Source organism: Balaenoptera borealis (genome assembly GCF_965194805.1).
Source record: "Balaenoptera borealis genome assembly, chromosome: 15".
In the NCBI taxonomy this organism is placed as follows: domain Eukaryota; kingdom Metazoa; phylum Chordata; class Mammalia; order Artiodactyla; family Balaenopteridae; genus Balaenoptera; species Balaenoptera borealis.
Genome location: NC_138871.1, coordinates 9,735,311 through 9,759,756, shown reverse-complemented (window position 1 = coordinate 9,759,756; position 24,446 = coordinate 9,735,311). Strand labels below are relative to the sequence as shown.

At 53.9% G+C, this 24,446-nt stretch overlaps 1 protein-coding gene across 1 annotated transcript in view; it reads right to left on the bottom strand.

Moving 5' to 3' along the window:
• GPAT2 (glycerol-3-phosphate acyltransferase 2, mitochondrial) overlaps positions 1-24,179 on the bottom strand; it is a 32,228-nt gene extending 8,049 nt beyond the window's left edge. The window contains exons 1-6 of the mRNA XM_082357146.1: positions 22,293-24,179; positions 2,377-2,501; positions 2,129-2,242; positions 1,351-1,424; positions 868-972; positions 505-633 (exon numbers count right to left, since the gene is read on the bottom strand). Coding sequence (XP_082213272.1) covers positions 505-633; positions 868-972; positions 1,351-1,424; positions 2,129-2,242; positions 2,377-2,430 — 476 coding nt within the window. The 5' untranslated portion in view covers positions 2,431-2,501; positions 22,293-24,179. The remainder of the gene's footprint in view (positions 1-504; positions 634-867; positions 973-1,350; positions 1,425-2,128; positions 2,243-2,376; positions 2,502-22,292) is intronic.
• Between the last annotated feature and the right edge of the window lie 267 nt (positions 24,180-24,446).

The window sequence follows — 24,446 nt, the reverse complement described above, 5'->3', positions numbered from 1 at the left end:
GCATCTAAGGAGCTCAGACCTGTGCAGGACAGATGAGGAGGGAGCAGGTAGTGACAGCAGGATGAATGTGGGAGGGAAGAGGAGAGCCTATAAGATGGAGGAACCAGCCACCTCCTGTCTCTCTCCACAGGAACCTGACCTGGGGAAAGGTGGAAGGATAGAGGAGGTACTGGAGTCTAGGTCTCAACCAGGGGTTCCTGGGGTGATCCCCAAGCCCCAACCCCCAGGACAGATACACACCACCAGGCCAGCAGTGGTGAGAACGTGGGCTGGAACCTGGGGGCTGGCTCAGATCAAAGCCCCTTCCCCTTATCCAACTGGTCCCACTAAGAAGGCAGCTGTCTTCAAAAGGTCTCACAGTGTCCAGATCAGGGGCTTACTCAGACTGGTAAATTTACCACCCAGCTCCCCAGGAGGGGAGTCTAGTCTTTACCCAAGCCCAGCCAATGCTCTCTCCCAAAGGGCAGAGGCCCCAGCCCAAAGCACCCTTCAGCACAGAGTTACCTGATCAGAACGGGGCGGGGTGGGGCCTGGATGTGGCCCAAGATGCGCTGTACCTCTCTCTTCACATGGCTGGGCACCTGGCCTGCCCCAGCCCCTCCTGGGGCCCTCCCAGGGATGACATTCTGAACCCTGTGGTGTGGGAGGCAGTGGTGTCAGGCTGGAGCAGGCCTAAGTTCACTTCCCTCAGCCCCACAGAAGCCCCAGGGCACAGCCTCCAGTCTTCACCCGCCATCTTTAAGGAAGGGCCCCAGACCAAGCTAACACTCTAGAAACCAGCCCTTTCAATCAGCCCTGCCTACAGCCTTTGTCATCCCTTCAAGGATCCCAGAAGTACCAGCCAGACCCCAGTCCCTGCCTCCTCACCCAGCGCTCTCCACGATCTTCTGTGGGGCATCCTGGCAGGGGGGTATGTGCTGCTCCAGTGACCACAAGAAATAGCAGAGCCTCCGAACCAGCCAGCCCCGAAACCTGGGCACAGCCCCCGAGCAGGGGGTAGATCTCTCAGAGGGCCCGCCCCTGACGAGGGCCCACAGAGGGCATTCCATCAGGAAGGGATCACCCTAGCCCCAGGGACTGGGAACACCTGAGTTTGGCTTATCATGGAGCAGGAAGAGGAAGCACCTGCCCGTCTGTGGCCTATTCCTACCCCTCTCCCCAGCGAGTAGGGTACAGGTTCAGGGCCTGAAAGCTCACAGAAGGAACTGCAGGAAAGCTCCAAGCCTGCCTGTCCCCACCTGTGGGTTGGGAGCAGAGGAAGGAAGAAAATGATACCACAAAGCAGGGCCCCAGCAGCCCTGCACCCAAGGGCCCTGCCCACCACCCTGCCCCACCCCCAGCTCTGACTACCTGGTGTTCTCCTCCTTCACCAGGATCACATTGCAGAAGCCCAGATCCATTATGCTTCTGTGGAAGAGGGACTCCTGCCCAAGAAGGGCAGGGACAGCATGTCCTTGGGGGGGGCCTTTGCAAACCGGCAAAGGAAAGCCCCTGCTCTGTCTTCTGTGGTCTTTGCCTGACGGACTATCGAGTTTACCAGGAGACAGGATTATAGCACAGCAGTTCCCAAAAGATGTTTGACCCCAGATCCTGAAGCTCACTTAGGAAAGAGGGTTCCATGGTCAAAATGGAAGGGCTGCCTCCTCTGTAGGATCACCCTCTTGGAGAACAGCGTATTAAAGTCTCTGAGAAGTTCTCTCATCAACAGCAGAGAACATGTAGCCTAAATCCCCACCAGAACCCTGGGTCCCATCAGCACCAGCACGTGGCACAGACACACAAGCATGTGCTGAGTGCTCACTGACTCTGAGTGGGCAGTGTCCCTAAAACTGAACAACAGGACTCATGCAGGCATAGTCAGACCCCAGCCCTCTGGCCACGCTCTACGCCTCCTCTCAAGCCCCTTTACACTTCCCCACCCAACTCTCCCAGGCCTGGGAGCCAGGAGCCAGCCCCAGACCAACAACCAACCAATACTAGTGCGCCCATTCCGTGAAAGACAGCAGAGGCTGGTGCAGGGGAGGGCTGAGGTTGGGAGACATAAAGGAAGCTGCTTCCCAAAGCCGCAGGAGCCATGGCTCCCAGAACCAAGCTTCACAAGGTAGGGCCTGGCTCTACCATCACTCACCCAGCTCTTGGGGGTGCAGGTCTGGCAGCAGCGACCCACAAAGGGGCGGTACTTCCCCAAGAATGGGGTGACAGCCTCCAGCTTCATCCCAAAACCTGAGGACCACAGGCTGGTCTGGAAAAGGGCCACAGGGAGAGATGAGAGGACTCAAAGTCCTTGGCAGAGGGAGGGAGGCTCCAGGAGTGAGGGGCACAGGACGGGAGGTGGGAGGGCAGAGGGTGTTCTGGGAATGGGAAAGGCTACACTACCTCCCGACCATTCTGGCTGCTTCTCTGCTGGGTTTGGAGTCTGGCTTCCAACATGGTGTCCACGGGGTCTATAACATCTGGGAACCAGCCACCTCTGCCTCTCTCTCTCTCCAGAGGAACCTGACCTGGGGAGAGGAAGAAGGATGGAGGAGGTACTGGAATCCGGGCCACAACCAGGGGTCCCTGGAGTGAGCCCCATCCCCCCACCCCAGGACAGACAGACAACACCCAGGCCGGCAGTGGTGAGAACCAGGGCTGGAATCTGGGGGCTGGCTCAGATCAAAGCTTTCCCCCCCAACATCCGACTGGTCCCACCAAGGAGCCAACTATCCTCAAAAGGTCTCAGAGTGTTCAGATCAGGGCTCCCTCAGGCTAACATGAAGGAGATTGTTTGTCTCACCATCCACACCCACCCTGCCATCTCACGGCACAGATGGGCCTGTACTAGAGACTCAGACCCTTTCTATGCACAGGGAAGGAACAAGGCTGGCCTGGCAGGAAGGAGGCGTGAGACTGCCAAAGAGGAACAGGACCACTGTCACGAGACCACCAGGTCCTGCTCAGATGGTCTTCCCCTCGGCACCAGAAGACAGCCCTTTATCCACTGAATCATTACAGCAATGTGGGCCTGGGGTACTAGATGGGGGACAGGTGGGGGGTCAGAACACAGAGAGATGCCACACGGACCTGTTCCCAAGGAATGGTCTCCTGGCTGGGGATAAGACAGACTTTTCCACAGCTGGTATCCTCTTACATAGAACTCTCCAGAGAAGACCCCACTTGGTATCTCCTCAGCCTCCTCCTTCCTACCACAATATAACATCTATCTTCCATAGGACAGCACTGAACCCCTCCCAGCCCAGAAATTGGGCCCTAAAAACCCTTCTACCCTGATCTCTCACCACGTCCCTGATGGGTAGGCTGATTCAGTTATTTACGTTATCCCTAACCCCACTACAGGGCACATACCTACCTAGGAGTGCCTTCTCCCTTCCCTACCACTTCCCCAAATTCTGCCCACGGCTCTAAGTCCGTGATGCCTCTGCATCACCTTCTAGATTTTTCCTCTCTTCCTTGGTTCCCCCAGCCCAAGCTTGCCGGGCAAGAAGCCTTCTCCAGGGCTGAGGCTTCATTTCCCCACATCATCTGAAAGTATCCTGAGGGCAAGAGCTGCAACTGACTCATCTCTGTACGCCCAGCGGCTTGCCCTGCCCAGAGGAGGGACCCAGGAAATGCTAGATGACTGACTGTAACTTCCTCTCCCAGAGTTCCTCTGGGTCTCTCCTCCTCTCCCCAGTCAGCAGTTTAGAACCATGAGGCCAAAGCCGTACCAGGATCACAATTCCCCAGTGTACAGCTCTGGTAGCCTCATCCCAAATGCCCTTCCTCCTTTGAAAATGTTCTCACAGCCCCAGTCACAGACACTTGGCACAGGGAGTCCCCAAGCCCAGGCTGCAATCTGAGGAGTCCTGCCGGCTTTGCAAGGAGGATGTCTGCTCCCCAGCCTCAGAACAACCCCACTCTCAAACCTAACCCCACTAGATCTGTGCTAACCCTAAAAGACAAGGCAAGGAGTAACTCCCAGTCGCCAACCAAGTCAACTACTCAGCTCACATAATCCAGAGGTCAGTTCTGGGATAGATCTTTCTAGCACCCAAGCCCCCCCAAATGGGGATCTCTCTGTCAGTCTGTAGCTCTTGCCTGGACGCCCCTCCCCGCAGGACATCTACAGCAGAGACGCCAAACTGGCTGCCTGAGGGCCAAATGCAATTCACAGATGTATTTTCTTTGGCCCTGCAATATTCTAAAACGCGACGAATTAACCTCAACATTCAAAACTAGAGAGCTTATTTAAAAAACAAAACAAAACAAAACAAAACAAAACCGGGGTCTCCAGCGGCTGTTGTTAAAATACCCCTGAGACCTGACGTCTCTGGCATGCACCCCACAGGGCCTCCGCTGGCCGGAGCCCAGCGCCACTGTCCCCATGTCCCTTTGGCCCCGCAGCACATGCCCTCCCGTGTGCCGCCGCGTCAATCACACCTAATGCCTGGCACCTGTGCGCATCTGAGCTTGACCAAAGAATCACATCCAAACCCCTTCCCCTATCTGGGATGTCTGTTCCCTACAAAGAACCACGGCTTGAACATGACCTCTTCACCCCTCGGCCCGCACCCGGGGGCGGGGGCAGGGGGGACTCAGAACTCGGGGCCCTCACAGACCCACAGCGAGCGTTCCCTGAGCTGCCCCGAGACGGAAGAAAGGGCGTCTGCCGCACCGGCCCTGGGTCCAGGGTGACGAGAGGCCAAGGACCACGCACAGCAGGGCTCTCTGAAGGGCTGCCCCTCAGGCCACGGACCCCACAGTGGGGTTCACCTGCACAGCGAGCCCTACAGGGCCGGCGCTCCGTCCAACCCTTGCCAAGCCCCAGAGAGGCCCTCCGAGTCGGCGCCCGAAGCGGGAAGGCCCCTGGGTGGCCCTGGGCCTGGTGCGACCCGGCCCAGTACTGGAGCGATCCCAGCGGGTCTCACCTCACACCAGCCGCCGACTCCCGCCAAAGCAGCAGCCGAAAAGTGCCGGCGGGCGGCCTCTGCACGCCGTCTGAAAGGCAGCTCTGAGAGCCAATTGGGACGCGCGCTGGGCCCAGAGCCCCGCCCCTGGCGTGCTGCCGCGCTGCACGCTGCGTGGCCACGCGGCCTTGGCTGCGGACAGGCGGGGCTGCCTGTGTGGGCGGGGTTGGGGGCAGCGTGAGTGACCGTGGCGCCTCAGTGAGTCCCAAGCCGTGCGCTGCTCGCCTTCCCAGGTGGACCACCCCCGCAGGTGCGTGGGGACCCCTGGAGGCGTCCGCGAGACCTGGGGTACCCGAAGGATAAGGACGCGTGGGCCGCCAGGTTCTAATGAAAGAGGTTCCCAGAGTACATGTGCTGCCAAGTTGGAGTGTAGGCTCTCGCAAAATCCCGAGCCGGGGACACTTCGAAAAGAGATCACCAGAAGCCAGTTTTGTTTCGTGAAAAACAAGTCAGGCCTCCTTTGTGTCATTTCCTTTGTTGATTAGAACCCTAGACCACAGTCAGGAACTTAATGCAGTTACGAGGTGCCCGAGTTTCAGCTGGCCCTGTGACCAGTGTGCTTATTCGTGTGGTTGCTTGATTAATACCCGACTCCTGTCTCCACCCTAACTTCAGGTGAACGAGGACTGTATAGGTTCATTCATGTTTTGATTGTTCCCAGCACACAGCAGGGGACCAGCAAGTAGTAGGCCAGGCTTACAGAATAAATGAAGGAGGGGATGATTGTGCTTTGTTCTTAACACTGCCCTCCATGTAATGACAGCCAGAGAATCCCACAGTTTCAGAACACTGTGACACTGAGCAAAGCCACATCGGAGCCTGGCTGGGTTCATACCCCCACCTACTCTCTGACTCGCCAGCCCTGATCTGACTGCCCTCACCCTTCCCCTCCAGGGTGTGGCCATTCCTCTACTTTCTTTGTGCCGTTTTGTGTCTATCTACGCAGGCTATATGTTTCTATCTGTTCACTTTAACCCAGGTTGCAATGTCCTTTTAGCATTTTCAGAATCCATTTTGTCCCCCATCTTACCCTTCTTTTGTATCAGGGTACACTTCAGCTTCAGAATCTGGAAAAAAAAAACAAAAACAAAACCAAAAAACCCAAGACCACCTTTAATTAGAAGTAAGTTGCCTCCTAAGAGTACAGACTTGCATTGACCTGAGGCGCCTTTGTTCTGGGAACGCTGTCTGTGTAGGCAGTTGAGTTTCACAGCTTCCTGTAGGCCCCCACCATTCCTTCTTAGGAAGACTTAACGCTCAGAAGTAGCCCCAGACAGATGCTTCAGACTTGAAAGTTGCACGGATTGTGATGGCAGACACCAGGTCTGTCATCTAGCAGAGTTTCTGTCCTCAGTCCTGTTGCTTCTTTGGAAGAAATGTGTTTTGTTTGTGTTGTTGGCTGCAATTTGGACATTTAAAAAGAAGCACATCTCTCAGACCTGCATCTTGGTTGGGATACTGAGAATTCAGTGTGCTCATCAAACGGTGCGCAGAAAACATGGAGCTGCCATGCAGCAAGACTGACTGGCTGACCAGACCTCGGGGGAAACAGAGAAACTCACTGGGGCTTGGCCCTACCTGAACTGGACCTCGGGAGCCCCACCCTGGGCTCAGGCCAGACCGAATCACCCAGAATGTCCTGACACACGCAACTGGGTCCCTGGGCCCAGAGGGACAGAGGCCCGCCCTGTGGTTGGGGGCCAGTGTTCCCTGAATTAGATGGGCTTTCCTTCTGTACGTCATCTGGAAAAGAGGACTTAGGCTGGCATTCATCTGGGCAGAGGGGCTCTGGCCCCTCTCTCTAGGGCTCAGCAGGGTGTGTCCTCCCTGTTGCCTGACTTGGCTGAATAGAGGGAGTTGGTGCTGAGGAACATTCCAGGCCCTCTCTTCCTTCCCCCTTGGAGATTTCCTCCCTAGCATTGATTTATCAAACTATCTAGTTCCTGCTAATTGCTGGATGGGCACAAATTGGGGGTGTAGACACTCCCCAAGTAGTCATCTCACGCTCTTGGCAGGGGTGGCCCAATATATGACGATGTCAGTTCTCCCTCAATTAATCTAAACTTCACTGTAATCTCAATAACAATTCCAGCTATGTAAACTTACTCTGAAATCTGTAAGGAGAAATAAAGGTCTATAGATGCCTTCGTGAAATGGGGGTGGGCAGGAAACTCACTCCCATAGATATTCAGGTATACGACAATGATGTCGTTTTAAAAATAAACAAACAAAAAAACAATATGGCGTTAATGAAAGAATAGACAACCTGCTGGGACAGCATGGAGAGTTCAGAGTTGGATCTCTGGTTATAGGGGAGCTTAGTATGTGATAGGAGGTGCATCACAAGCCAGTGGGGAAAGAGTTGTTCTTATTGGGAAAACTCTGACTCACTTTATAGAGAAAAATGATGTTATGCCATACAAGGTGGATACTCAGATGGTGGATTAAAGAATCAATGTGGGGACTTCCCTGGTGGCGCAGTGCTTAGGAATCCGCCTGCCAATGCAGGGGACACAGGTTCGAGCCCTGGTCCGGGAAGATCCCACATACAGTGGAGCAATGAAGCCCGTGCGCCACAGCTACTGAGCCCATGTGCCACAACTACTGAAGCCCGTGCGCCTACAGCCCATGCTCTGCAACAAGAGAAGTCACCGCAATGAGAAGCCCACACACCGCAACGAAGAGTAGCCCCCACTCACCGCAGCTAGAGAAAGCCTGCGCGCAGCAGCGAAGGCCCAATGTGGCCAAAAATAAATAAATAAATATTTTAAAGATGTATGTTATTTTAAGCCACTAAGTTTGTGGTAACTTGTTACACAGCAGCAGAGAACTAACACAATCTATAGACAGGTCAAACTTAGCTGGATAAAGTCAAGTGGTTGTGTTGGATGGAGATGTGGGGATGTTGGTCAGGGTAGACTGAAGAGGCCACTGTGGAGGTATTTTAGTCAATAGTCCACCTCGCCTACAACCTGCAATTTCATTTCCAGGTGTAGATGCGAAAGAAGTTGACGCAGACCCATAAGCATGCATCTCACGATGTTCACTGCAGAGTTCTGGCCGTGGAGGGGTGGGGCAAAGGCTGTTGGAGGCAACCTAGGTGCCCACTTTGGGGAGAATGGAAAGGAAAGTGGGCATGATTCACAGCGTGGAGAGTTATGCAGCAACTAGAAGAGATTAAATGCACACGTAGCAACATGGATGAGTAAACAATGCTGAGTTTAAAAAGTAAGAAACAACATGAGAACCAAAACATTACCATTTGCATAAATTCAAAACCCCGTAAAGACAGTAGCCATTTTGCAAGAACCAAAACATTACCATTTGCGTAAATTAAAAACCACGTAAAGACAGTAGCCATTTTGCAAGAACGTATACAGTTCAGGGGAGGGGGGGGGGCGGGGAAGATCCATTCGCATGTATCCTGTGCAGAGGAAGGGAATGAGAGAGAGATACAGAGCTAAAAGAGAATAAGTAAAACAAGAGAGGGGTTTTATGTGGACCAAAGATGAAAAAAAATGTGCCAAGGAATTTAACTCAACTTGAGAGTATAATGAGCTGCACCTGAGGTCCAATGGCAGCTGAGGCGGCAGCAATGTCCACTCCTTCAAGAGGGACGGTTCTGTTGGGCAGGTGGAGAAAGAAACAGCCAATGCTACCCGAGTGGGTAAGTGCTGTGAAAGCAGCATATGCAGAGCAATAAAGGAGGAATTAATCCTGCCTGATAGGGCGTCCTGCCTTTCTCTTCATAATGAATGACTTTAAAATATATATATATATATATATATATATATATATATATATTTATATATATTTATTTATTTTATTTTGGCTGCACGGGGTCTTAGTTGTGGCACGCGGGCTTCTTAGTTGTGGTATGCATGTGGGATCTAGTTCCCCGACCAGGGATTGAACCTGGGCGCCCTGCGTTGGGAGCACTGAGTCTTACCCTGGTGCCGGACCACCAGGGAAGTCCCATAATGAATGACTTTTCATGTGAATGCCCAAAAGCCCAGCTCAAATCGTTTTTTGTTTTCTTTGAACAAAGGGAATTTCTTGACGCAAGTGACTGAAAAGTCCAGAGGTAGCTTTCCGGCATAGGTGCATTCAGGTGCTGCAATAATGTCATCAGGATGTCCCTTAAAGCTTTTCCTATCTGCTTCCCTCTGGGTTGGTTTCATTCTTAGGCTGAGCCCCTTGGGGGACAAAGATGGTCCCCGGCAGTGCCAGCTGTATACTCCCCATCTGACAAACCTAGAGGTGTGGACATCCCTCTCCCAGAGTTTCCCACAGAATCCCCAGGACTGACGCTCTCTGGCCCAGAAAGAGTCACATATGCCCATGCCTGAACCAATCCGTATGACTCTGATGGCCACACCGGGGTGGCACAACTGTCTGGGTCGGTAAGGGGATCATGGCATGGGGACTGGCACAAGCAAAAAGCCCAGCAACATGAAGCTGGACCAGCAGAATGTGAAGTTCCCTGCTGCCCGGCAATTCCAGGGCAGCAGGCACCATCAGAGTCCTGCACGGGGGGAGGTATGATCAAATCCGCAATTTGCAGGCTTCACTTGGCAGCTGGTGGTGGGTGGCATGGGGGAGCGGTGACATTAGGGCCCTCTAGCATTTCCTCCAAGAAAGAAAGTGCCTCAAGATATACCTCCCTCTAGGCCCTTCTTCCTGCCAAAGAGTCCCTTTCCTAGAGGGCAAAGAGGCTAACATGCTGTGTTTCAACACAAATGGCTGGGGGAGGGCCCTCGTGGGGTCCTGGGTCATTGCAAGAGAGTCCACGTGGAAGCAAATCTATATAATCAGTTGCCAGAAAAGTACTTAACTGGCCTGTATTCATCCTGTACCAGGCAAGCTGCGGGGACAGAATGGTCACACTCCCGCAACAAAAACCAATTCTGGGCCAGCCCCAGGGCCTGGGAATTCTCCAGCACTTAATCACCAACCTTTCTGCCCCACCCCACCCAGGAGCAGCTGGAAGGTGGCTGCTGGCATTGTCTTCAGAGTCACTGGGGGCCAGGCTGGGCTGGGCAGGGCCATGGTGGGGTTCTGAAGGTCAGGAATGACCTTCTTTTATGCAGCCCCCATAACACCTCTCCCCAAACCACTCCTGCCCACTGCCTGGGGTTGTGAATGCAGTTCTCAACCTCCTTCTGGCTGTGGTGGGCAGCGTGGTTATGTACTGAACAGCTAGACGCACGAGGCTGAGCTCCAGATGTGTGGGCAAAGAACGGGTAGCGGCTGCCTGGTGCTGGTCTGCACCTGCCTCTGGAGCAGGACATGGAGCAGAGGCAAACGGGTGGATTAGTTAGAATGCTTTCAGCTGCAAGGAACAGAAGGCCCACCTAGAAGGGGCTTAAACAATAAGAGAGATGGGCCTCCTGTGCAAAGAAGCCCCAAGGTAGGACAGCCTGACGCTGCTCAGCTCAGCGCTGCAGTGGCATCAACAGAGACCCAAGCCTCTTGCACCTTTCATGCTGCCTGCCTCAGTGGGCCAGCTCTGTTCGCAAATCAGCTTCCCTCATTATCACAAGAGGGCTGCCACAGTTCTAGCCATCACATCCAGCAGGGGATAGCACCGAGGAGGGGACACCTCTTCCTGGATATGTCTTTTTAAGAGTAAGGGAACTTTCCCCAGAATCCCCATAAGCAGTTTTTCTGTCATAGCTCACTGACCAGAATGGCATCACACACCCATTCTTGGTCAGTCTCCAGCAGAGGGCACAGGAAAATCATGACTGGCTTCCATGGACTCCTCCAATAGCACAGAATTCTCTAATACTCTAGCAGCATCTGCTGCACCAGAACACAGAGGTTTTTCCCACTCAGAGACCAGTGGAGAGGAGACTGGAGTTCTAGTCCTGTTTTCTCCACCAGTCATTGTCTGACCCTGGACAAGTCAGGTGCCCCATTGGTCCCCCACCCGCAGGCATTCTCTCCTCACGCCTTGCCGACACAACTCTGATTTGGCTTGGTGGCAATGTGCCCAGCCAGGGAATGGATCATGACTGGAAATGGTTGTGGAGCACTTCTGCCCTTTGTTAACTACTTGTCTGGGCAGCCTCCACTGCAACTAGGGGTAATCATGTGACCTACCCCCAGGCAAGGAGAAAGAAGGAGGACTCTGCTGGGATCCTTCTTGGAGATTGTCTTCTATATAGAAAGCCTCCTCCCCTTTTCTCTCCTCTGTCCTCCCTTCTTTCCAGTTTTGTTTGCCATTAAATGAGAATGTGATGTTTGGAGCTTTGGCAGCCATCTTGCAACAATGAGGGAAATACCAAGAAAATCTCAGACTTGCCAACCTCATGCTTTGGCTTTTTGGGGGCTGTGGGACAGTCTTGCGACCACATAGATTTGTTATGTGAGTAAAATAAACTCCTGTTTAATTAAGCTCCCATTACTTGAGTCTCCTTTACTTGCAGCCAAACATACCCTAACTGACATAGAGCTCAGTTTCTTCATCAGTAATGTGAAAAGAATGGTTCTGATTGTGGCCATCCTCCTTTGGGCTCTCATGCTCTGTGACGAGGGAATCCTCCTAGAATTCACCCACCAGGCCACTGAGGAAACCTAGGTTCCTGCTAACTTTCCATCTGTCCCTGCAAACTTGAGAGGACAAATGGTGAGATTAGAGATTCCCTGAGCGCTTTCCTTTCCTACCAGTAAATTCTGCCCATGACCAAAATTCCCAAAGGACACGGGAGAAGATCAGTTAGAATTGCATATAACAAAAACACAGAAACCTGACAGCAGTGTCTTAAACAAATAGGGTTTCAGGTTTTTTTCCTGAAGTAACAAGAAGTCTAGAGGTCAGGAGGCCACAGCTAGTCAAGTTGTTAGGGTTGGAGTGAGGTCATCAGGGACCAGGGTCCTTTCAGCTCTGCCATCCTCATCAGGTACCTCATCCTCATGGTCACAAGGTGGTTGATGCCTCAGAGAAGAATAAGTGGCAGGTGAAGGGCAAAGTTGAAGAGCCATTAGAGCTGCCGGGAAAGCAGTAGCCATCCTGGAAACCCCACTCAGAGGACATCTGTCATCAGTCATCCTGGGTTGTATAGCCATCCTCAGCTTTAAGGGAAAGGAAGGGGAGGGTGGCTTTTGGGTAGACAACTAGTCACATGAGCCAGAAGACCCGGGACTCAGCCCAGCACTGCTTCCTGCTGCCCTCTGTGACCCTGGTGCTCAGTTAATGCTGTGAGCCTCAGCAGTCTCATCTGCCTGACACAAAGGAAGGAGCCACATTTCAAGTGCCCAAAGCCACATGTGGCCAGTGGCCACTGTGTTGGACAGCGCAGGCCTGGCGGCTGTACCTCTGGCTGTTAGGGTGGCAGCTGCTGGCATTAGCCAGGACAAGGATTCATTTGTGAGCGAGACGAGGGAAACTGCCAATCCCTGCTGATCTGTGGCTGTGAGTAAGACAGTTGAGAGTCAAGTGCTTTCCTGATCAAGATGCTCCGTGGACATGAGGTCACCTTGATTGCATTTGTGCATCTCAGAGTCCAGACCTGTGGGCTCAGTCATGGTGGGCAGGAAGGCCCCAGAGAAGAGGCATTGTGGCTGCTTGTTTGGGGGGGGTGGTATGGCAGCTTCCTGGGTTGAGAGGGGAAGAGTCCCAACGGAACATGCTCAGACTAAGAAGGAAATTTTAAAAGGCTGTGCCTGGAACATTCTGCCTCTAAAGAATCAGGTGAGCTCAGAGCAGGGAGCCAACTACAGAGAGAGGGCGAGAAGGCTTCATATTTGGAAAGTGAACAGAAACAGTTGCTCAGGCTTTGGACGCAGAGCATCAGAAACTCCAGGAGGAATGAGATCAGCTGGAAAAAAAAAAAAAAAAGGGTTTGATCTTGTAGACCAAACAGGAACAGTGGGGAATAGGCCAAAAACGGAATGGAGAACAGTCAGCCGCTTCCTGACTGTTCCTGTAACCTGGCTCCTCTTCTGTGGAGGAAAGTGGGACCAGCTCAGGAACAGGCCGAAGGGGATGATGGACAGGTGGTAGGGTAAGCGGGTAGCCAGGAGAGGAAGGGAAGCCGGGGATGCTGTAGGAGAGGGGGCAGAGGGAAAGCCTGTGCTGCTGGCGGTTCACTAGGGTCACACATGGCTTGAGGCCTTTGAGAACCAAGGGAAGCCCGTCTGGGTCCCAGTAGCTCAGGGAGAAGCACTTACTGGTCCAGCCAGCCCTCGCCAGGCATGGACAAGGGCAGCAGCCGTCTCTCCCCACAATGCAGAAAAAAGAGAGCTGGAAAAGGCAGAGAGGGAGCGACCTGGCCTGGTTTCCCCCCGGGAGGGTCAGCCCAGGCCTCCAGCATCCCATGGACCTTGCCCATCTCCATGTGAGCTCAACTTTTAAACTCTTTGCCCAGCACTATAAAAGTTCCAACCATTAGCAGTGGCCAAGCAAATGCCCCCGGCCTTTGACCTTGGCACATGGCAACATTCCTCTTTTTTGGAGGAGGCGTGCAACCCAGGAACTGAGAAGATCCTTCAGCCAACTTATATACCATCTCACTTAACTTCCCAATAATCATTCAAGGTGAGTATCATTCTTACTCACTTTATAGATGAGGCAACAGAGGCTCAGGGAGGTGAGGGTCACCCTGTGTAATAGCCAGGATAGGCTTGGTTATGCTGCTGTAACAAATAGCTCTGAAATCTCATACCTTAAAACAGTATTTTTCACTCCCACTATATGTCTTTTCGAGGCTGGGAGGGCGATCTGCTCCATGCAGGCCACTCAGGGATTCAGGCTGATGAAGGCTCCACTCTCTGGAGCAGTGCCCTTCTCAAACTCCCTATCAGGGGAAGATACAGCCGTAGGGTCCACACGCTGGCTCCTCTATGCTTTGGTGTGACCCTGCCTAACTAGAAAGGAGCTGACAAGTCTGGGAGAGTCTGGGATGTCTGATGAGCTACACCTGGTTAGGAAGTGGAAGCAAGATGAACTCAGGTGTGGCTAATGTCAGTCTCTGCTCTCATCCCCGCATTATGCAGCCCCAGATGACTGTGAAAGCTTGTTGTGAGATGCAAATTCAAGGGGTGTCAACACCATGACCCCCAGACATTCTCATCAACTCCCTCCTTAGCCCATCTCCAGGCAGAGACAGCTCTGCAAACCACCGGCCCTTGCAGGCCAGGGGACAGTTCAATGACACCACCATCACCACCCCAACTCCTGGCTTGCCCTCCCACCCTCCAGCCTGTACACTACATCCCTGCTGAGTCCCACGACCCTCAGCTGCCCTCAGGTTCCTGAGCCTGAAGTTGCCTTTTCATTCCTGTGGAATCTGGAGCCCCAGTCCCACCCCCCGTTCCCCATGCCCAGGGACCTGCCCCAGTCCTCGCTGGCAGCAGCCTTGCTAACAGCCTTGCTAATCCGCTAATTATCTACTGCTAGCAGAGGTGCCTGTTAATTGAAAACTCAGCCCCCTCCTTTAATTGCTTGCCTGCCTTCTGGCTGTCTGGGTCGTCTGGGTTTCCTCTTGGTTCTTTCCATGCCCCCTGGGCCCTTGGTTTTCAGCCTCTGGGCTCCTGACTTCCTCCTGGTCAGTATTGGTGTTTGTTTCCACCTTCTGCAGAGCTGGTTTTTGGTGCTTCTCAGGCCCCGGATGCAGGAGTTGCATCTGCAGTCGGCAGGAGACGCTGCACCCCTGCCTGATCTACCGTGGGAGGCTGGGAGGCGGTTAAAGCAATTTGCCCAGAATTAACGGAAAGTACTGGGCCAGTGGGAGTACTCAGTGGGGGAGCAGATTTCAATTTAAACAAAAGGCCAAGCTCCTCTGGTGCAGAGCTGGCCGGAGGAGCTGCTTCCTGGAGGGATGTTGGGAGCCTTGAAAGGGGCGAAACCAGGTGCCTGGAAGGTTCTGCCCAGACTCTCTCCCCACTCCCCCGCTCCCAGGGTTTTCTGACCTGATTCCCTTGAGTCTGGGCCCTGGCCTCATTCACCACTTCTCTCCCTGGCATATCACCAGATGGGCTGGGTACAGATAGAATTTGGAAGTGTCAACAACCTGACGAGTGAAAAAAACAAATTTCAGAAAAATGGGTGTAATATCCCATTTTTCTAATAAAACTCTTTGAATGTGGTGTACCTTTATTTGTAAATATATAGTTTTTAAAAGTTTGGTAAAATGCCCACCAAACTGATGAGTAGTTAATTTTGGAGAGTGGGATTGGGAGAGCGAGAAGGGAAGATTAGCATTTTATCTTTACTGTTTGAATTATTTTACTAAGAAAGGGAGCAAGTGAACACTTGCCCTCAATGGCTCTATAACCTTGGACAAGCCACTTACCCACTCGGAGCCTCAGCTTCCTCATCTGGAAAGTGGAGGCTTGTCCCAAATCCCCTTTCACTCAGTATTAGGACTCTTGGTTGAGATCAACCTAAATCAACCCAAACTTGTATAATAAAGGGGGAAGTGTTTCATAAAAGGACCCAGGGGACTTTTACACATCTGCATCTTAGGCAGGAAATGGAATGCTGGGGATGTATCTCCACCTCTCCTTGATGTGTGCCTTTTCTCTCTTTAAAAAATTATTTCTCAGCTCCCACATTCCCATGGTGGAAAATATAGCAGCAAGGTTTATGAGTCCAGCCCACTAGAAAGGCCTAGGTCCTAACTCTAAAGTCCTGGGCAAGGTTCTTATTGACTAGCTTGGTGATTTTATCAGTCCCAATAAACTGAGCTATGCTGTAGCAACAAACAGCCCCTAAATCTCAATGACTCAAACAGTAACTTGATTTCTTGCACATGCAACATGTCCACTGTGGGTCAGCAGGAAGGCTCTGTATATCATAGTCACTCGTGACCCGGTCTGATGGAGGCTTCAACTCAACAGGTGTGTCCAGGACCTCAGAGACAAGGAAAGAGACAAGAAGGACCACTTAATGCTTCTGCCTGGAAGAGCCCACACACTGGGAATTCTATGCTTTGGTGTGACCCTGCCTAATTAGAAAGGAGCTGACGAGTCTGGGAGAGTCTGGGGTATCTGATGAACCACACCCAGTTAGGAAATGGGAGCAAGATGGACTCAGGAGTGGCTAATGTCAGTCTGCTCTCACCGACGCATTATGCAGCCCCAAACGACTGTGAAAGCTTGCTGTGAGCTGCATGGCGATATGCAAATTCAAGGGGTGTCAACACTATGACCCCCAGACATTCTTATCAACTCCCTCCTTCCTGCCTGGAAGTTATACCCACATCACTTTTTATTGGGCACAATTTTATTTATTGGTCAAAGCAAGTCGGATGGCCAGGCTGAATTGAAGTGGATAGAAAAGTCATCTCCTCCGATGGGCCTGGGATAAAAGAGACTTGAACGTTTGTGATCAGTTCCAATGGCTACCATAATGACCTGTCACCAAGAGCCCCTGCCCACCCTCCTTTTACCTGACTGTCACCACAGGAATTCCCACTATGTAAATGAAATGTTGCCAGGAAAGAAGCAAGAGATTCCTGAGTAGGGTTTAGTCTCTAGCCATTGTTAGCTGGTTGCTTTTTCATGGTGGGAAAAAAAATCATCATGGCAGAGAGCTAGGAGTCCAACAGATTCTGAGACTCCCTCTGAATCCCAGAGAGTTGCCAAGTCCACCCCCTGGGACTTGGGGTCCCAGTAGGACAGCCTTCTTCCCAATCTAACCTTTCTTCTCCTCCAGCAGGAAAGACACACTACTGAGGGTGGAGGTTACGGTCGGGGTAGCGGGGAACCTTTGGCAAATCCTGCCTGAGGATTCAGAACATAAACTGCAACTGCTGTTTGCTTCAGTGGTCCCAACCCTGGCTTCATCTTCAGAAATATCATCTCCATGTGGTCATTTAGGAGGAGGTGCCAGACAGATGGGAACTTGAGGACCCAGAGGCCTGGGTTCAAGCCCTAGCTCTCCCACTAACTGGCTCTGTGACCTGGGCAAGTCAGTTAACCCCTCAGAGCCTGTATCCTCATCTGTAAACTGGGTTAATTACAATGCCCACCCACCTGATGGTCCTTCTGGGGGATCTCCTTGTGAGGACTGGCTGTTATGATGGGTGTCACCGCTGTTTGTAAGGGGTGACACCTGGGCAGACATAAAAGTCATCTTGGTTTTTGTGGCCCTTCCTGGGATCCTGCCCCTAAAACCCACCCTATCTCGTGCCTCCCCGCCCAGACACGAAGCAGTCATTCTGCCAGCTCTGGAGACGAGCTCATCTCTGAGATTTTAGACAGAATAATTTCTTCTCCCTCTCACGCCTGCCTGTCCGGGAAAATCACAGCCCCGCCATAGGCACCCACACGCTCCCACAACCATTGTTCCCCTCATCAGCCAGCAAAAAGCTCCCCATCTCTGTGAAGCAGGGTGAGGTGTGGGAAAAGGAGGGGGAAGCTGAAGAAAGCGGGGCTGACGGCCCTAACCCCAGAGGGGCCCCTAGCTCCAGGCCAAAGGTGCCACCGAGAGACAGGGACCAGCCTCCTCCCGGATGCCCACCCCACCTGGGTTGCAGCCACGTGGCCAGCTCTGTGCCGGGTCAGCCGCCCGCGAGGCTCACCCTGCTGAGGCCTTGACCCAAGCCGCCCAAGGCAGGAGTGAGTGTCAGCACCCTGGTGTTTGTGACAGCTGAGGACTGAGAGGGCAGGGGGCCTGGATCACACAGCCAGTTAGTGGCAGAGACAGGACGAGAGCTCCCAAGTCCTGTGATCATTCTGTGCTGCTTCCCAGAACTTGCCCCTGGAGACCTGGAAGCCAGAAGGACCAGGGAAGGAGGTACAGGGAGAGCCTGCTCGCCGCTCTAGAGGGGAGAGCCTGGGGACACGGGGCCTCACTGCTGCCCATCGCTGCCTGGGCTGGGGCTCGGCCAGCTCTCAGAAACAGCAGGCCCCTCCTGCACCGCACTACTGTTCCCAATACACGACGCCATCAGTGGAGTGAAACCTCACAGGTACCCATTAAATGCCGACCAGGCCGACACCCCAACCGGAATGAGCCTCCCCGGTACAGGGGAGGTGTGCCTGAGATGGGGTGCACCCTGCCCTCCTCTCGGCTCTGGGGCAGGGCCCAGAGGGGCTGATGTGGGCCCCTCCCCCTCTACCATCAGGCCCCTGGCTCCGGGTGCTGATGACGGGTTAAGGGGGCTCAGGGAGCTGAGGAAGTGAGGGGTGGCTGGAGGCAGGGGACCAGGAGGAAGGCAGACAGAGCATGTTGGGGGAGACGGGATCTCAGACCCATTTTTTACAATGATGCAGACTTTTAATTCAAAACCAGCTTCCATATCTTCTGTTTCTCCACCCGAGGGCCTTGGGGAGGGAAGTCAGGAATAGCTGAGGCACCAGAGCCCCCCTCCCTTCTTCCTGTGGCCCTCCAGGTGGGGACTGCTCCCCCCACTCAGAGACTGAAGTAGGGGCTCCAGGAGAGGAGAGAGCTGATCCGAGAGAAAGAAGGGGGTCCGGGAGAGGCAGTGCCTTCCTGGGCCCACAAACAGGGCTCCTGGCCCCAGAATCTGGGGGACACGCCTCATCTGCACCACAGCTACCTCCCCCTGACCCCTCCACTCACTGCCCCGCCAGCACCCCCTGCCACTGCGCCTGGCCCCCAGCTCGTCAGGAGCCAGAGGGAGCACCCCTGCACGCTGGGGTCACTTCTGGCACCAAAGGGAAGGAACATTTGTGGGCGTCACTCAGAGACAAACCTTGGGGACAACAGGGCCGGCCTGGGGGCTGAGAATTAGCCAGTCCCACCATATCCAGGGCCATAAATATGCCATGTTCTTTGACCCAGTAATCCTACTGTTTGGAATTCCTCCCAAAGACATAATTGCAAAAGGAAAAATAACTATATGTGCACAGCTGTTTATAGCAACATTATTTATAATAGTACAAAAGTGGACTCAGCCAAAATGCTCTGTAAGTGGCAGGGGGGGAACGGAATGATGTGTCAATAAGGCAGGATATTTATTACGCAGCCCAGAAAAACGGCAAACTTGGGAAATTCTTCGTGAAATAATGTTAAGGGAAAAGAGAACAAACTTTTACATATTTATTCTGTCGGCAGATGGTGGCTGGGCAACCGCTCTAGGCACTAGAGACACCACGGCGAATGGACCAGGCCCCCCGCCTCCTGGAGGGGCCATTCCAGCACTGAGCCGCATGGCAAACAAGGAATCACAGCTTCGTGAGGTGATGTCCCCCGTAAGATGGGAGATGGACAGACAGACCAGTGTCTTCACCCCGGTCCTCTGCTATCCACTGTGGGGTCCGTTCCATCTGGCTGGTGGGTCAGCAGAGGGCCATGGACCCCTAAGGGAAAAGCCTTGCATCACGCAGAAGCTGAGCCCAGGAGCAAAGAAGCCAGGGCTGCCGTGAAGGCGCCAGTCCGAGGGCACCAGGCCAAGGACAGTGGGCACAGCCAAACCAAAGAGTCTTCTCCCCATGGAGGGGAATATGGCAGGCTGCATTGGGGAAGTCCATGAACCCTTAAGGGTTACAGACCAGCCAGAGGAGGAAAGCCCCTGAGAGTGTGAGCTGGGTTTTCTACTAACCTAGCAAGTGAGAGCTCAGGAGTGATGGGGCCTGAGGAGCTGGGGTCCGTCCTGCTCCAAGCGTGAGATGTGTCCCGTGGTGGCCTGGGGGAGGTAACGGGGTTGCAGGAAGGGGTGGAAGTGTAATCTGAAGGGGGGCTGGCCCCGGTCCCGCTGGCCCATGAGACCCACTCTGTGCAGAAGGACCCAGACTTGGTCCTGCGTGGAGATAAGAGATTCATGGAGCGCTGAGCTCGGAGGGCTGGGGCACCCAGGGGTCCAGGAGCAGGAGGCCCTTTCCACTTTCCCAGAGCCTGAAGGCAGCTCCCTGGGGTGGGGGGAGCCGAAGCACAGAAGTGCCGGGTGGACCAGGGCTGGGGAGCAGGCAGGCCCCCTTTGTCACAGCTGTCCCGCCCCAAGCAAGAGCTAAGAGACTCCCAGCTCTGGGCCCGTGGGAGGCACCAGGCAAACAGAGGAGTCGGCAAGCTAAACATGCTATTAGCAGCGAGGGAGAAGTGCTGATTATCTGCACAGCTGTCAGAAGCACCTCCCTGCCCCCTCACGCCGCACTTGGGGAAGGGCCGCTGCTCATCTGCCTTCCCAGAGATGGCCGATCAGGGAGAGAAAGGGGAGAAGAACATTCGGAGCAGCTGCCCCTTGCTCTGTGCCCAGGCCTTTCCCTGATCTGGCCTTTCATCTAGTGACAGGGAATCTGGAGGTGAGACCAGCCCTTGTGCCTGTCCCCCCGTAGCTGGGCCTTTGTTTCTCAAACTGTAAGTGTGGGGCCGGGGTGGGGGGTAGATGAAAGCATCACCACCTCTCAGGGTCCTTGGGAGTGCCCCAATGAGATATTTTGCGTGAAAACACCTTGCAGATGGTAAAGGCCTATGGGGTCACTGGTGTTACGAGTCTTCCATCAAAAATCTCACCTTCGGGGGCTCTCACTATCTGTTTCCTCCACACAGAATGAAATTGAGGCTGAGGAGGGTCAAGTGATTTGACCAAAGTCACAGCTGCAAACAGAAGTGGGTCTTGGTTTCCGATGTAGAAACAAAAGGAAGCTCAAAGAACACCCCTCCCCCCCCCCATGCTGTAAAAGGGGACCCAAGGTCCAGAAAGGTGGCCGCAGAGCAGGATGGAGGGCAGACAGCAGGAAGGCCGGCTCTGCCTGCTCCCGCCAGGCACGCTCCCCTGGCCACTGCCCAGCGGGGCCTTGTGCTGAGCTGGGAGCAGGTGGCCAGAGCACCTGAGGAGTGAAGTCATGGCCAAGAACTGAAGCGGCCCTGCCGGAGTTGAGTTCATTCATCTCGGCGGGGTCTCTTGGAGACCCGGTGCACGGCCTGGAGGGATACACCTCTAACGGTGGAAATGTGGGCTCCATGCCAGCTAAAGAGAGGGTGGGCCTGCAGCAGACCGCTAAGAAGCCTGCCCAGGCGCCTTGGAGGTCACACCTTCTGAAACTTCTCCATCCGTCTGAGGCCCTTGGGCGCCCAGCACCTTCCCCAAACCCTGGCCCTGCACTCAGCCCTCCAACTCGGTCAGTCTCCCCACCTGACAGGAGACAGCCCAGGAGAAGGCCCAGAAGATGGACCGGGAGGTGAGAGGCAGAGTGAGCGCCCTGCCCGCCTGACGGCCCGCCTCCAGTCAGCCTTTTTTTTTTTTTTTTTTTAATTAATTAATTAATTTACTTATTTATTGGCTGTGTTGGGTCTTCGTTTCTGTGCGAGGGCTTTCTCTAGTTGCGGCAAGCGGGGGCCACCCTTCATCGCGGTGCGCGGGCCTCTCACTATCGCGGCCTCTCTTGTTGCGGAGCACAGGCTCCAGACGCGCAGGCTCAGTAGTTGTGGCTCACGGGCCCAGTTGCTCCGCGGCATGTGGGATCCTCCCAGACCAGGGCTCGAACCCGTGTCCCCTGCATTGGCAGGTGGATTCTCAACCACTGCGCCACCAGGGAAGCCGTCCAGTCAGCCTTTTGAAAGCGCTGTGCAGAGAGAGCGGGCTGGGGGAGCGGGGACAATGATCGCACTGCGCGGGCGGGATGCTGAGGGTGGAGAGGTGACTCACAGGACAGTGGGGGACAGCAAGCATCTCAGGGAACCGAGTGGAAGGGAAGGGTGCTGGTGACTCAGGGACGATCGGGGAGAGGGCGGGTTGGGAGGAGGCTCATCTCCGGAAGCCACTAGGTTTGCTCCCAGCAACGTGCACACGGGATCCTCTGCCTCGTCCTAGGCCTCTCAGAGGCTCTGGCATAGCCGGCAGAGACCTGCACTCACAGCTGCCGGCAGGCTCTCGCGGCAGACTTGCTGAGAGGACTGGGGGCTGCTGCGGGCACCCCCTTGAGACGCCCCCCCCGCCCAACAGTAAATGCCTCACCCCTGGGCCATCTGGCTCCCTGGCGCCCTCTTCACCCCTGCCCTGTGCTGGGCTCCGTGGCCGGTGGCCTGACTCATCCTCACAACACCCCGTATCCCCCGAATGCTACAGCGCTTGGCCATGGAGGGGCACGGGGACAGCCGTGGCTCAGACCGTGGGACCTCACACCCACCGGATGGTAGGAGAGAGGCAGGCCGATGAGGTCGAACCTCGGCCTCGGCCTATGGCCTCCCTACCCGCGTCCCCAGCCGCAGGGCTCGGCCCCCATCCTCCCCACCCTCCTCCCAGACCACCTTCCCTGACACCCCGCCCATCACCAAATCTGCCCCCCCAGCGTAGCTACTGTCCCCCGCGCCGCCCTGCCTCCGTCCAGGCCACTGCCCCTTCTTTCCCCATCTGGAAGCCCATGGCTGGAGCCGCCCTGCAGGGCCTGCCTCTGGGCAGGCCACCTCACTGCCCTGGGCCTCAGTCTTCCTACCTGCCAAGTGGGAACACTCAGAGAATCCCACAGGGTAGGGCAGGTTCCAAGGGAGATGATGTGGTGACAGCTCTTGGCCACGGAGCAGGACTCCAAAAAGCGAGGGGCTCGTGTCCGACGGGATTCATTTCTGCTGGAGCAACAGCACCTGAGGGAGATGGAAGTTTGTTTCTCTCTCACACCCGTCTGTGGGGAGCCCAGAGCCAGCTCGGTGGCTCTGCTCTGAGATCGGGAGAGCCCCTCCCCCAGCCCACAGCCCCGAACCTCCCAGCAGCACCAGCAAGAGGAGGCACGTGCAGAATCCTGCCTTTCTTCCCTCCCCTCTGCTGTGCTCCTCAGCCGTGTGCCGGGCCTCTCTGGGCCTCGGTTGCCTTGTCTGTAAGGAGGACAGAATGACAGTGCCCATACTCTCAGGAGAAGGGCCTTTCTCACAGGGACTCGGGGGAGGCTGAAGGCCATGAGGCTTCTTCCTCTGGTCCCACTGCTGCCCAGCTGACCCATCCTCAGCCTGGTCCTCTGGGGCCACAACCACGATGGGGGCCTGCTGCTTCTTCCTCAATGGTAGAGTGAGGGCTCCAGAGGAAGAACAGGAAAACCCAGGAATGTCAGCAGTGGTAGCCTTGGGTGGCCCCTTCCTCACTCTTAGGGCCTCCTCCCCAACCAGCTGCCCTGGGCCCTTTCTGGAATAATGATGTTACTGTCAACTTGCTCCCACTGTGGTCTTTGCCTTGCTAGGGGTATTTGTATTGTAAAATAGAGGAGGGCGATGCTTAACCAAAGGAATAAAGCTTTAATGGTGGGATGTTAGGCATTGGTGGGGAAGAATTTGGCGTGGGGCCCCCTGCCCTTCCATGTGCCCTGAGCCTGGCCTGGGCTCCCAGGCCCCTCCCTTCTCCACTGCCATCTGCAGACGCCCCCCCACCCCCAAGACCACCACCTTCAGGGAATCACTGAGCAAGTTAGGTCACTGCTCTTTGGGAACTGGGTGACCCCCTCCCAATTACCCTTCCTTCCTCTGGGGAATAAGGTGAGAACGCCTGTGTGTGTGTGTGTGTGTGTGTGTGTGTGTGTGTGTGTGTGTGTGAGAGAGAGAGAGAGAGAGAAAGAGAGAGAGAGAGAGAGAGAGAGCTCGCCAGCACTCAGCCTACACCACCACTGCCCTGGCCACAGGCTTCTGATGGCTGCCCCATTGCTTCATCATGGTGTCCTTACTCATAAGCTTGGCATTCAAGACCCTGGTAGACTCTCTGGTTGTCTAACAGTGGCCATTGCCAGGTCCTCTACTTCCACCCTTCTTCCTTACTGGCCCACTCAGCATTCCATTAGTGAGAGAAAATGCCAGCCGCCTTTTTTCCAGACCCCTTTACAGCCTAAGCCTTGTCATATGACCCAATCCTAGATAAGGGGACCTGGGGGGACATCTGCTGAGGCTTCTAGGGAAACTATCCTTTTGTGTCTTTGGATGTGTGCAGGCATGTTGTCTAGTGCTATGGCAACCATTTTGTGACCATGAGGAGACCAGCCCAAGGTGGAAAACAATGTTCCTTAACCATACCGTGAGTTTTTTTTTTTTTTTTTGCGGGACTGGGGACTTAAGGAGTTTTATTTATTTAATTTTTATTTTTAAAAAATTTTAAAAAAATTTTTTTATTGAAATAAACCCACAGACATAGAAAACAAACTTATGCTTACCAAAGGGGAAGTGGGGGGGAAGGATATATATATATATTATAGATACATATATCTATAATATATATGTATTTATATATCTATATATATATAAAATAGATAACTAACAAGGACCTACTGTATAGCACAGGGAACTACACTCAATATTTTATAATAACCTATAAGGGAAAAGAATCTGAAAAAGAATATATATATATATATATATATATATATATATATATATATAAACCATACCATGAGTTTTTAAATTAATGCCCTGCCTCTCTTTGTTATGTGACATAATAAAACATTACATGTGTTTACACACTTTAAGTGGGCAATTCTTTTACTTGCAGCCAGAAGCACTCTAACTGATGAAAAGGTCCAACACTATCTAGTGCCCACCTGCCTCTTCAGCTTCGTCTTCCACCACTACCCTTCTAACGCATCTCTAGGAGAAACACATTTTGCTTTCTCTTCGTTTTG